General features: G+C 32.1%; 2 protein-coding genes across 3 annotated transcripts; both read right to left on the bottom strand.

Moving 5' to 3' along the window:
- Positions 1 to 1,013: 1,013 nt before the first annotated feature.
- LOC110613823 (probable histone H2A variant 3) lies at positions 1,014 to 4,839 on the bottom strand. The gene is made up of 2 exons (XM_021755166.2): positions 4,604 to 4,839; positions 1,014 to 1,518 (listed from the first exon to the last, which is right to left on the bottom strand). The coding sequence occupies exons 1-2, from the start codon at positions 4,709 to 4,711 to the stop codon at positions 1,222 to 1,224; spliced, it is 405 nt and encodes a 134-aa protein (XP_021610858.1). The 5' UTR covers positions 4,712 to 4,839; the 3' UTR covers positions 1,014 to 1,221.
- Positions 4,840 to 6,676: 1,837 nt separating this feature from the next.
- Positions 6,677 to 13,052, bottom strand: LOC110613848 (serine-threonine kinase receptor-associated protein). Of its 2 annotated transcripts, none has more exons than XM_021755204.2 (7): positions 12,462 to 13,039; positions 10,582 to 10,717; positions 10,395 to 10,476; positions 9,566 to 9,741; positions 7,882 to 8,019; positions 7,660 to 7,799; positions 6,677 to 7,100 (listed from the first exon to the last, which is right to left on the bottom strand). In XM_021755204.2, exons 1-7 carry the CDS (start codon positions 12,577 to 12,579, stop codon positions 6,838 to 6,840), a joined length of 1,053 nt encoding a protein of 350 aa, XP_021610896.1. In that variant the 5' UTR covers positions 12,580 to 13,039; the 3' UTR covers positions 6,677 to 6,837. The 2 variants fall into 2 exon arrangements, with proteins under 2 accessions (XP_021610896.1, XP_021610897.1); XM_021755205.2 differs by lacking the exon at positions 6,677 to 7,100 and adding an exon at positions 7,120 to 7,459 and having other exon boundaries at positions 12,462 to 13,052.
- Between the last annotated feature and the right edge of the window lie 815 nt (positions 13,053 to 13,867).

Here is a 13,867-nt window from a genome sequence, read left to right as displayed (position 1 = left end):
TATTAAAGCATGTTAGTTTTCTTCCAAAGAAACAAAAGCCCTAACCATCAAATTGATGTTGGGCAAAAGAACTTTTAGGAAATTGTACATATCAGAAAAGCGCCGTAAATATGATTAATTTTTGTCAGGAGAAAAAAATAAAATAGCCTGGTTTTGTAGAGGCTTAATGTATTACCCTTTATCTGGTAAATTCAGGTTTTCATTTCACCCCTCTAATCTTGTCTCCCTAATCAAAAAAAGAGAAAAGAAATGGGAAAAAGCTAAAGACTCTCTCAATGAAAGCCTTTATCTGTGATCTAAGGCTTTCTGGAGCTCTTCTTGTCAGAAAAAGGCAGCATTTCTGCGGATCATGGACGAGATTAGCTCTATGTGGGAGAAATTTGAGGTCTTTTTGGCCTTAGAGCTAAGTGCTATTTCAAAATATTAATTTTTAGTTTAATTTGCCTCATTTTAGTCAAAAAATTTAAAATAGCAATACAATTTTTTTCTTTTTCAAGTTCTTGTTTTTGAAACATTAATTAATGCATTCTTCAAAAGATGATTGCAAAAGAGATCTCAAACGAGCTAAAATTTATTTAGATGAGACGGGTCGTTGTACTCGTGTCCTCTATTCTATTTTGCAGCAGATCTTTATTCTAGAATTAATATATGATATCAAAGGAAAAAAGTTTGTGTATATTGCTTTTTTTTTTTTAATTATTTCAAAAGTGACAAGTCAAAATACAAGAATTAAAATATTATTTTTTAAAAATTTAAGGAATGAGAATAATAATTTGAGTATAATCTATGGAGAAAAGGTAACATATCTTAAAGATATTTTAATAATTTATCAGATAATTAACAAAAAATTTAATGAAATCAATATATAGAGAAGAGAGTAGTGAGTTTTAAGTTTGATATAGCTTAAAAAGACAAAAAGGTACTTTACCCTTGCAATCAATCTACTGTGTATATCAAGTAAATCGGATTGCTGGAAGGCTGTTCAGGGGTTTTCAAACTAATGGCAAGAGCAATGGCGATAACGTTCTAGCCTACACTCATATATAAGAGTAAATGGGGAATCACAAATAACTAAAATGCCTTTTCGAAGAACATTCAAGTCCTCTTAACTACCGAAAAGGATTGTCAGAGCACAATTGGGTTCCTCGCTTATCAATGTTTCTCATACAATTTTTCTTTTTTTAAATCAGCCTTTAGGTTACAACACAAATCAATGGGAGACTACTCCTTAGATGATTTGTTGATGAGGGATTTGTGAATGTGAGGAATAACTCCACCTCCAGCAATGGTTCCTTTGATGAGGGTGTCGAGTTCTTCGTCCCCCCGTATGGCAAGCTGTAAATGCCTTGGTGTTATACGTTTTACCTTCAGATCCTTGCTCGCATTCCCTGCCAACTCCAATACTTCTGCAGTAAGATACTCCAATATAGCTGCTGTATAAACAGCAGCTGTGGCCCCAACCCTTCCATTTGCTGAAACCCTGGTCTTCAATAACCGATGAACCCTCCCCACAGGAAACTGTAGGAAAACATCATAAGATAAAATATTTTGCAAATAGTTTTTAGGAAAACATCATCAGATAAAATATTTTGCAAATAGTTTTTACTTCTTTTTTGTTTAGCAAACATATTACGTTAAAGAAGAAAGAGTTGGACCAAACTGTTTGAAAGGGAATCATCCAACAGACAAAAGCACATACCATTCATTCACGTTCAACAAGTTCAGAAGATAAACTTCACACACAAAAAAAAAACTGATTTGAATGGAAAAATATCTAATTGTCTCACTTGTACTTGCATTACTGTTGCTATTTTAGTTGAAATATGCAGCCATGAATAGAGGAGTTCATAGTGAGTGAATCGATTGTCCTTGCTCTTCCCAACTTGATTGATTTAAGTCTAAAAGCTCTATACCTGCATCTCTGCTCCCTCAACTCTTTAACAAAGGATAATCAATTCAATCATAGCTCATTCTCACTTCCATTAAGTTGTATAAAAGACCAAGCTGCATTCAAATTTGGAGGTCACACATGACAACGGAGGAAGAGACATGAAAAACCCATATATACCTCATTCTTATAAAGCATACCTTGGGAACATTTCATTTATAATACACGCATAAACATATTATTCTCCAGCAGCAGTAACCAACTTCTGTGTGACACTTTGTGACAGAAACACAACTTCATGCATGATATTCCCATCTTGACGTTGAACAAGGGAATCTTGCTTATAACAGCTAAAGTGAAGCAAGTTGTTATCTCGTCACTCAATTGTCCCTCAATGCTTATGTCCTAAAGCTCCTCCCATTTGTGTAGCTCTTGTCTATTAACTACACTTTACCAATTTGAAAATTCTGTTATTAGAGCTGGTAAACCAAATTTACTGATGATACCACACAGGTGAGCCATGGGTTTATTCAGAACCTGGAAGCTTCTACTTTTTTTTTTTTTAACTCAGCCAAATGATTATGGGAGTGAGGCTTCATAGATAGAGTACAAATTACACCCACATAACTAACCTCTTTCCCAAATCTACGCACTGAAAACTATATCCAATTGACATTTTTTACTTTGTCTCTCTGGCATCCTATTTCTTGAATTCAGGAACCAAAAATATGTTCTGCAGATAAGACACTTAAAGAGAGAAGTGAGGACAACTTTAATTGCACAAATTCCACCCAAAGTAGTGAAATAAAAAGGTACCATGTTAAGGCCTTTTCACAGCTTTCATTTTTGAACTAGGTCCTCAAGCCACTAAATATCATGACCAAAATCTTTCCAGAAATTACTTTCAGATTTCAGAAGTGGACAATCTTAAGTTATTAAAGTTCTCCTTAGTTCTTATTCCCTTAACAACAATGAAGGCACAGATTTCCCATAAACTAAAGCACAAGGTAGAAGGATGCCAGTACTTAACAAGGATTAAGGTCCGATTTCCAATAAACTAAAGCACAGGTAGAAGAGTGCCTAGTCAAGGATTACTAGATTACCATAGAACATCCATGATACCAAATTCATCTAAAGCAATCCTAATTGTTTTATTTTGTAACAAAGAAATAACGATAAGAAATACACATCTCTAGGTTATGCAGCTTAACAAATCCCCATAAGCCTGATGAAGATACCTTTTGCGAAAAAACTACTTGCGGAAGACAACTGATGCACAGATCACAAAATATAAGGGGAAGGATGACATGTTGTTTCACTAGCATTTCAACATGTAATGCAAACATCAAAATATAAGGCTAACATAAACTTTAGAAAAAAGAAATCCATGCACTTCCTTTAGAAGGCCAACTACAACATTTTGACTTCAGGGAGAAATGGAAATGAATTTTGGAAAGTGTGTATATCAACTATCAGCAACCAGGGCATTGCTGAAAATGGTAATCCTTGAGAATTTCTTAAAGGGATTTAGTCATCTCCTTCCAATTATTAAAGAGATTCTAACAACTATTCAAGAGAAAGTACTAGTAGAAGCACACAAGATCATTCATGGTCCAAAAAGGAGATGGAGAGACTTTCATCACAACTTAAATTCATTCATCATATTTATCCAAGACCCAATAATGTGATCATATGCGAAAGACGATTTCTCCTAAAATAACACTCATGTCAAGAAAACTTATAAAGCTACTGTATCCTATGAACCAAAATAGTGAATCTCAAAAGTGGAGCTTTTGAATTTTTTTTTTTTTTTTTTTGAAACAGCTTTTGGTAAGTTAGAAATCAGTGATTAAAAAATTCTATCTATCCTTCACCCATAGTATAGCAACAACAATTAAACCTTAATCCCCAACTAGTTGATATCGGCTATATGGATCCTTTTTCACCATTCTGCTTTATTAGAGATCATATCCACATCAATATCTAAAATTCATAAATCCTTTGATACCACTCTCCTCCATGTCATCTTATGCAATGTTTGGTAGGCTGTAATGCAATCAAAATTTCTGTTTGATATTCAACAGAAAATTTGCTTGCATTACAGTGTACCAAACATAACCTTAATTCATTCATTACCAATTCTCCCTCCTTTCCCTACTAACTCATCACACTTTTATAGTAGGGCATTTAATGATCGAGATTGGACATGACCGAAGCATTTTAGTGACTCTCTCATGTTATCTCCAATGTGTTAGAAAGTAGAAAAAGAAGGAAAAAAAGAACTATTTCCCTAACCTTCAAGCTAATGACACAATTTTCAAACATAAGGATATTCACAAACATAAGACCTCACCCACCATACACAGCACAATACCTGCTACAAACAAAAATCACTATTCTACGGCAAATCCTCTATCTGGTCTATATTTTTCCAAGTTTTCTATTCAATTTCCACTTCCTTATCTCCTCCATTGTTTATCATCTCCCTAAACTCACTGTTGCCAACTGCAACTCACTATAGCTATAAAAGCATAGCAACTTGAACACAAATAAAAATTTAAAAGCTTATCTTAAACAAACAAAAAAAAAGCATTTCCTTTCCAACAAAATTTCATGAATTCGATACATTGACTAGACCAGAAACAAATGAGCCCAAAACATCCAAATGAAAATCAATAGCGTTAATCTAAATGTGTATAGAGAAAGAGAGTGGACCTGGAGACCAGCGCGAGAGGAGCGAGAGACAGGCTTCTTCTTGTCCTTGTCTTTGTTGTTAAGCGTGGATTTGCCAGTAATCAAGCCTTTCGCTCCTTTGCCGGACATACTGCCGTCCAAAACCTAGGGTTTCTTAAGCGAAATCTAGAAGAAAATGCCAGAAACGGAGCGCAGATAGAAGAGAAAAGGAGAAAGGAAAGAGCTGCAAAGGGAAGAACGACTTAGAGAAAAGAACCCGATCTGGAACTCGACGTTGGCTTTATATTATCGCTTGGACGAAATTACCCTTTTTCTTTGTTGAATAATACGTGTCGTCGTTATGCACGCGGGATAATTTAGTTGTACGATGACGCATTCTGCCTTTCCCTCTAAGTACCTATCATTTTTCTTTCAAATTTTCCTTAAAAAATAAAAATTTATAAAATAATAAAGAGAAGCTTATTATTTAATTCATTTACTATGACAAAAACTCATTAATAGTCATTTAATTTTAAAAAATTTATAAAAATACTTATAAAATTAAAGAAAAAATATATTAATTCATCATTTTAAATAATTAAATATTTTTTATTTAATTGTTATAATATTAAAAATTTAATTAATGCATCTCTTAATTTTATAAAAATATTTATTAATTAATTTTTTATATTAAATAAATTTTAAATTTTTTATTAAAATTAATAACTTTATTAAATATTAAATATATTTTAATATATTTTTTATAATTATCTTATTAACTAATGAATTTTCTTATAAACCGATAAAGAGAAATTTTCCAATATTCAATTTCGTAACCATGTCTTTGGGAAAAAAAAATTTTCCATAACTAGACCAGTCAATGAGTAAGTCATCGCTTAGAGCCACCATTTGTTTTCTGCCTTCGCATCCATGATTTAAAGCCATCCAGCCATTCATCAATGGCTCTATGCAATCCATACAGTTGGCGGCCTTAACTCCATCGCTGCTCCTGAATCGTCTGAGAGCATGGCTCCATGCCGCTCTTGACACTCGACTAGACTGCCATTAAAGTTCTGTTCTCTCCTCTTCGAAGCACTGTCCTCCATTAAGCACTATCCTTGAGTTTGTATGACCTCTAAAAAGGACAACGAACGAAGGTTTATGGATTGTATTTTTTGGGGGGCAAATTTAAATTTGATTGTTGAGAAGTTAAATTCAATGAGATTGTTGATTGAATTCGGTTTGTTTGATTAATATGAATTCCTTTTTTCGTTTGGTAAATGGGCTGAGCAGCTCTTGAGGAAATCGCCATTAATGGCGCTATTATGGATCAGCATATTTAAAGCAGACTGAGGAAAACGAAAGGGCATCAACAATTTAATATCACTTTGAACAATTTCCTTTTATTGCAGTTGCCAGGTAATCTCTACTTTAAACGTGCAAGTTGAACTTCAAAGTTCATCTATTTAGCACGAATGGCCTAGGCATGCGCTGACAGAGCAAAGGCCATTGTTGAACGACGCAGTTTTGTCATTTCCAAGAGGAAAAGGGGCAAGAAAAGGAGAAGAAAGGAGGAGGAAGAAATGAGAGAGAAAGTGGAAGGGGAGAGAAGGAATTTTGTCATTATTTTCTCATATTAATAACAAATTAAATTAAATGGGATAGAAGGAACTTGGATGTGGACGAACTATTCGAATGACTAAATTGTAATAGAATTCAAAATTCCAGTATGAAGCAATAAAATTTTTTATTTTAAATTAAATATTTATACGACATTTAAAAATTAATTAAAATATACGTGGAAATAAAATAATAAAGATATGCATACATTAAATTTAATATATGTAATTTTTAAATTCTTTTATAATAACTACGCTTAATTATATAGTCAATATAAATTAATTTCAGAATTAATAAACTCATTTAGCAACCTTTCATAAAAAAGGCATGGAAAAAAATACAAAGGTAACATTTTTTAAAAACACGCCATTTTTAACATAATGTTTATTTCTTTCAATTTTCTTTAAATTAAAATAATTACATTCTTTTTCTTTTAGAAATTTCAATCATTATATTTCTAAAAATGAACATGGCAAAAAAATGGAATTGAGAGTAGGAGGCATAAAACAAAAATAACTTGCACAAGAAGTCAATTTATTTCCACAGACGAACAACCCTCAAAAAGTCACATGAACATGACTAAAACTTGACACTCAAGCAAATATCAAAGCAAACAGATTGAATCCCATAGACAATCTTAAGCTCTAAAGCCCTTGTCAGGCATCTGTTGCCTTATCCTTCTCAGAAGTTTTCCCTTCTTTGCTTATATGAAAGCCTTCAATTTTATGGGCAACATCATCAGCCGATGCCTTCACTTTTCCTGCTTGCCCATTTCTGGGGAGTGAATCATTCTCCTCGAGATTTGCAGGGCCTGTCTGCCATATTCTGATAGTTCCATCTTCAGATCCTGAAGCATAGGATTCACCTCCAGGAGAGAATCTTACACAGTGAACAGGACCATGGTGACCCTTGTTGCACCCTGCATATGAAAAGCATTGCAAGATGCTGATTGAAACCAGGAATTCCCAAAGACCCGTAAATTTTAAAAATAACATACATCTAAACATCTGGAGATAAATTTATTTGCAGCTAATTTGTCCAAGATGTCAACACAAATCCCTTGCTTCAATGTTGAGATAAATGAAATGGCAAGATGGTGGAGCAAGGGACCAATGATCGAACCAATAGATACAGCTCATCTCAGCTTAGATTATCAACTTCCCCTTCTACTTCTCCTTCATTTTTGCAAGGACATCTTAACATAGCCTAGAATAATGCCTGATTGAAAGCTACAATAACAAAGAGCTGCTAGAGAAGAATTGATGCTTGATGGTAAATCTGCATCAAATTTTGGACCTTAAGTGAATATTTACTTATAGCAGGAATTGAGATTATCTTGATTTTTCCCAAAAGAGTGTGCAGTGGTTAGAAAGAAGCAAACAGCCATTCAGCACAAAGTAAAAATGCTGATAACCTAGTTTTTTTCTACTTGGTTATTAACTGTCTTATCTGAATATCAAACAGCTAGAAATACATACCAATCTGTTCTCCGGTATTGAAATCAAACACATGGATCCACATATCTTCTCCACCGGCAACAAATTTATTACCGAGTTTTGGTTCCAACGAAGCTGATTCCACATTGCATGGCATATTGTAGCTCTTCACCAGCCCAAAGCTGGAAATGGACAAGAAAAGATGTTGGCCAACGCCCATAAAATTAGCAAGATCACTTATGATTAATCCAAACCACAACTTACTGATTTGCATCCCAAAATTTTACTGTTGACCCGTCAGCAGTAGTTATATAGCGACCATCCTGACTAACTTCAGCACTAGTTACAGGCGACTTTGTTTCAAGAGTTTGAACAATTTTTCCACTTCTTATGTCCCATAACCTACAGAATACCAATAAATCAATGGCAATTTTAGCTTCACGTGTGAACCCAAGATGAAGTCAGAATGAAACAGTCAGACCATAAGCAACAATTCAGAAAGACCATAAATTTTGCAATTGCACACAGCTCAAACAACACCAATCAACGACATGCTGCTCCAAATACCAGAAAGTACAACCACAAGTGTAAAAGGCTCAAGTGGCAGTATTTGGAATTAAGCATGAGCATATGATAAATGGTTGGGCAGCCTTCAAATCAACTTTATGGGAAAGATGTCTTCTTAAATTAATTTTAGCTAATATAACACCAAAATTAAACTCCATCTCTTCACCTAATTGTCGATGTTTTTTTAAATATCCAAAAGAAAAATGTGGTATTGTGTTATCAGACCCTTGCTAATATACGAGAGATTCACACGTAGAGACAGAAAAATATTGAAATGCAAGACTAGATCAAAGCCATTAAACATGACAATTGAGAAATTATTGGTTTTCTTGCAACATGATTGAGTTGCTGCCAAGGTTGTATATTAAATCCTGCTATATTCTCCACTTAATTAGTTGTTTTTTCCATGTTCCCTACTTAAGTAGTAGCCTTTCCTAATTCCTTAATTGTAAGAGTATTCCTCTATGTTGAGTTCACGATTTTTAGCTTTCTTATTTGTAGGAAGAGGTTATCTCTTCACTTTAGTATTTAAGTTCAGCAAATCAATAAAGGAGACATGTTAAAAATTGCCAAAAGTTGTTGAGCACTAAAGCTCAAGAGATTTTCAAGTTATCACTAAATGAGCTTGTACAACTTTCATCATAGGTCAAAAAAGAAACTAACATATTGTGGATTGCTGGTAGCTGATACAAAAGTTTTTCACATGGCTACAGGCTACTACAAAGAAAATGTATGGAAGTTCCATTTGTGAAGCATGCTTGAATGCAAATCAGAGTAAGGGTCATTCTTTAGTCTTCTACGAACAAAATAAACGTAATATTCCCTCCTTCCCACAAAGATAGACTTACTTTTATTTTCACATGAATTAAGAAAATATACTTAGGATAATTAATGCATCACATTTAGTTTATTCTTTTCCTAATATACCCTATATTATATTACTCAATTAAAAATTGAATAACTCAAGTTATTAAATTACTCTTGAAAATAATGAATTTTATATTTTGTAATGATATTAAATAGAGGAATAATATTAAGCTAATAAATAATTGAGGGCATAGGGAATATAATTTTTATACCTTGAGCAATATTACAGAAGATGAGAATGCCATATGACATGCTTTTAGTACAGTTCTCCACACTTTCCATCTCAGCAGCAATATAAATCCAAACCTTATGACAATGTTTAAACTTTGAGAATTTTTTGGTATCCTAACCTTATGACAACGTTTAAACTTTGAGATTTTTTGGTATCCTCTAAATGACTAGCTCACAAACCCCAGTTCATTTTTCTTTTAAAAAAAAATGGAACTACAGCCACAACTGGGAAAAATGAAATAGAATCAATATAGCAACTCAATAACTTTATCATCGTTCATACCTCACACCACCCATATCAGTACACGAACTTAATATGGTCTGGTCACTGTGAAGCCATGCAAGAGTTCTAATAGAACCTGGTGAACTGCCAACTTCTCTTGGGGGTGCATCCTGACGATTCAAGTCAAATATACGAAGTATTTTCTCCACTCCACCAGTAAGCAGAAGGTGAGTATCCTGCACAAAGGATACCTCAGACATTGTGCATAAACTAAAACCAAGGTGAAAACAGTACACATACATATATTTTTTTTTGGTTAAAAGCAAAATTAAGTCCTTTTTAAAAGAAGTCATTAAACTTTGGTAATTTTATTAACAACACTAGACTTCTTACAATGGAAAATAAATTGTTTTCTTGAAAAATAATTGTCTTAGAAAATATTTTCCACATATAAGTTATTTTTCTACAAAATAAATGGAGCCTAAATAAAAATTAGCCATTTGGTTCTCCTAACAATTGATAGATTATACAGAACTCCAGATTCAGTGAAGGAAATTTGAAAAATCATAAGCATAAATGTGATCATAACTCTTCTAACCACACTGAAATTTTAATAGAAAAAGAAAATTCTTCAACGGTGGTGCCATCATTTGATGACTCCTATTTATACTCCTAGGTTAAATAACATTGTCACTGAAACAAAATGAAGCATATATAGACCAAAACTCATCTCAATTAAACTAAACCTCAATCTCAGACTAGTTGACGTTGGCTTTTAAGATGCATAAAAGAAAACATTTACTTTTATGCTGATGATGAAGGGTTACCTGTCCTGAAATCATGAAAATAGCATTCAGCTAGAACATGAATCATGGAAATTTTAAAATACCTCTGAAAATGCACAAGCCCGAACAATGTGCTTATGCTCAAAAGAGTGTAATTCATCCCCAGTCAATGCATCCCACAATTTCCTAAATACAATAAAGCAGCATAACTTATTGCATAAGTTCTATAAAATTATTATATTTGTTTGTCAAAATGTTAATTACTCAAGAGGAATAAGCATAATTACATACGCAGTAAAATCTGCAGAGGCAGAAGCTGCACGCAATGCATTAGTATCAAGGCAACAACTCCAGACTGCACCTTTGTGTCCTTCAAAGGTTCCAATCCAATCTCCAGTCTCCCCATTTCTCAACATTGGGCTGGAATCTGAATTTCAAAGAACAATATTGCTTCAAAGTAAAGAAATAAAAGTTCCCACCAATGAGTAGCAACAATTAGCAATCCTAATATGAGGCAGAACCAATAAGTACCAAGTGAAGCCATAAAGAAACCTTCAAACAGAGTAATATGGCTGAACCTCAAACTTTGATTAATGAAATTACTTATCAACCACTGATAGAAAATCCAAACAAAATCTGCATTTAACATCAAGGGATATTTCTAGTTCTTTTCCTTGAAATTTATGCACTTCTACAATTTAGTACAAACAACAAGTATCCTATGAACCGTGAATTAATAATAAAAGTAAGGTATTCTTGAGTATTAAATAATCTACATGATCTCATCAATACTAGGTTTTGCCATGATTTTTAGATTTTGTAAGCTCACTGTGGATGTAGTTTACTAGTTTGTTACTTCAATAAAACTCATAATTCCCATTTGGGATTAATTTTTATTATTAGGATTTTACTGGTTATAATAGGAGGTCCAAAATAAGCTAAACAACAAGTTCAAGAATACCTTAGTACATATATGAAAAAAAAAAAATAGTGTCATTTCAACTCCATTCAGTAAGGGAGTAATTTTGGTGAGCATAAGATATAAATAATTGCAAATTCTATTGTTCACATATCTAATTACATGAAACTCTAGACATTGGAAATAAGCATAAATTTCAAGGTAAAATTTTAGAGTGCTAACGTCAATTGATAACATTCAAGAAAATGCTAAATACATATTTTCCACCCCTGTACTATTTGAATCATCCCATTAACACCTAAACTAAAATTGAGACTTATTGAACACCTAAACTTGTAAAAATCATAATAGCTAAACACAAATTAGTCACTTTATCGATGTCTTGTCAGAAACCATAAAAGATATTCTTATTTTACTATATTCTAAATTTTACTTACAAAGCTCTAAATTTTTATAAAATGACAAAAGTGATTCTTGTCTTATTAAAGGTAATTTTGTAATTTTATGAAAATCTAAAGCACAATCAACAAAATTAAAATATAACAAGCAATATAGTATGACTATTTTTGAATTTTTTGACGAGTTATTTATAACATGACTAATTTGTATTTAATTATTAAGATTTCTAAAGTTCAGGTGTTCAACATGTTATAATTTTAGTTTAAGCGTTTAATATGTGATCTGAATTTTTACATTTTAAGTATGTAAAGCTATTGCTGATTGATGCAAGAAAAACAGAATTTCAGAACAAAATAAACAGTATAAAACTATTTAATGTCCAGATTTAACTTTAAATTTGCTTTTGTACTGAAGTAGTAAGCAGAAAAATATTCACAGTTAACAAACAGCATGATCATCAATATAAATGGAACAAATTCGTAGACAAAATCTGAACTTGCAGATGACAGAATGATCACTAAATGCTATCTAAATCCAAAACAAAGTTGAAATGGAAGCAAAAGCTAAAATAGATAATACAGCTAAGATCATATGAACCAAGCAACCAATACACTAAAAGGAAGACCCAAATTCAAAAATCAAAGATAATAAAATGATACTAAACCTTTAACGAAGTAATAAAAGATTATGTAAATAATAATGAGTAGAAATTCCCAGTAACAATAGGTAACAGGAGAGCTTGACCTTAAATAGTAAAAAGTAGATGACTGCCTCAAGAAAACCCATTTCACCAAAGATGTAATTGAGCACAAAATCAGAGTTAACAACAAATAACCTGGGAGAAAAAGCATACCTTTGCTGGCACTTATGAGAAAAAAGCCATCAGGAGTAACAGGACTATAGAACAAATCCACGACAGGACGCGAATGCCCGTGGCACACTAAAGGCACTGCCACCTTCTTCTTATCCATATCCCTCTCAATAACCAACAATCAAATCAACAACGCCCCAAAAAAAAAACCCTAACAGATCAAAATTTCACAGGAATCCCTTCATCTTTCAGCTTTTGAAAACAAAACAGTCATGCAAAATCCACTTCACAATCGAAATGCACGACAAAGTCAATATTGAAACGAAATTAGAAGGAAAAAAAAAGGTAGATATTCTTTATTTTTTGTGTATATTTCTTGTAGGGAATGTTACTTGCTGAAACTATGATTCACTCAGGCTAAAGCTATGAAATGCTGTCTATGGAAAATAAATAATTGTTGGTAAATCAAAAAGGGAAAAAAATAAAAATGAAAAATAGAAAGATACAGAGCCTGTAAAAGGGGCTAAACGCAGAGACGAATACACAGAGGGGCACTGGTTTTATAGTGTTGAATTTGGAAAAAATAATTTTCCTCAAATCTTTCGATGATGGTGCTGCTTCTTTTTAAATCTCAAACTTAACCTTATGTTTCTGAAAATTTAGATGTTGGCCCTCAGAAGTACCTGTGATAAATTGTAAAACGATTTTTATGGTTAAAAATAAATTATTTTCATTTGGAAAATAAAAAATTTAAAGAACTTCTACGTTACATAGCAAAATCTTAAATGAAGTAACATTATAAAAAATTTACACCAGATTTAAGAATTAATTTATTGATTAAAATACAAATTATTGACATATAGAGAATTTAGAAATAATTTTAGTTTATATTATTAACCAATTATAAATTTCAAATTTTATTTTTAGAGTAATTTTTAAATAACACTATTTTATAAATCATTTTAAATTCACGTACAAATAAAATACTGTTCTTATTTACACGTTCAATATTCATTTATCACTCAAATTAATTGAATAAAATATATATTTTTATTAAGATCAAATCTTATATTTTAAATTACTTATAAGATTATATTATATTATATACAATCAGTATATTAAATTATACAAATGGTATAAATAATTGAGGTTATTGTAAGAATTGGAAAGTGCATGCATATGCCAGATCTTGTTTGAAGCACGCAGCAGACATTTATATTTCAAAAATAAAATAGTTGGTTGCTCCTTTATGATAATGCAAGTAATTAATCAGTCCACGGAATCATGTAGTCTCCTTCTGGAGCATTTTTTTTTTTTTTTATAAATAAAACTAATGAATGTATTAATAAAATTTTATCAAATAAAGAGATATATCATTCTAAACAGATAAACGATCATACCCAATAAATTTTTTAGCCAAAATATGAGTAGTTAAAGTGACATAACAA

Source organism: Manihot esculenta, chromosome 4 (assembly GCF_001659605.2).
Source record: "Manihot esculenta cultivar AM560-2 chromosome 4, M.esculenta_v8, whole genome shotgun sequence".
NCBI classification, from domain to species: domain Eukaryota; kingdom Viridiplantae; phylum Streptophyta; class Magnoliopsida; order Malpighiales; family Euphorbiaceae; genus Manihot; species Manihot esculenta.
Note: the sequence above shows the minus strand (reverse complement) of the source record. Positions and strands in the feature narration are given on the sequence as shown.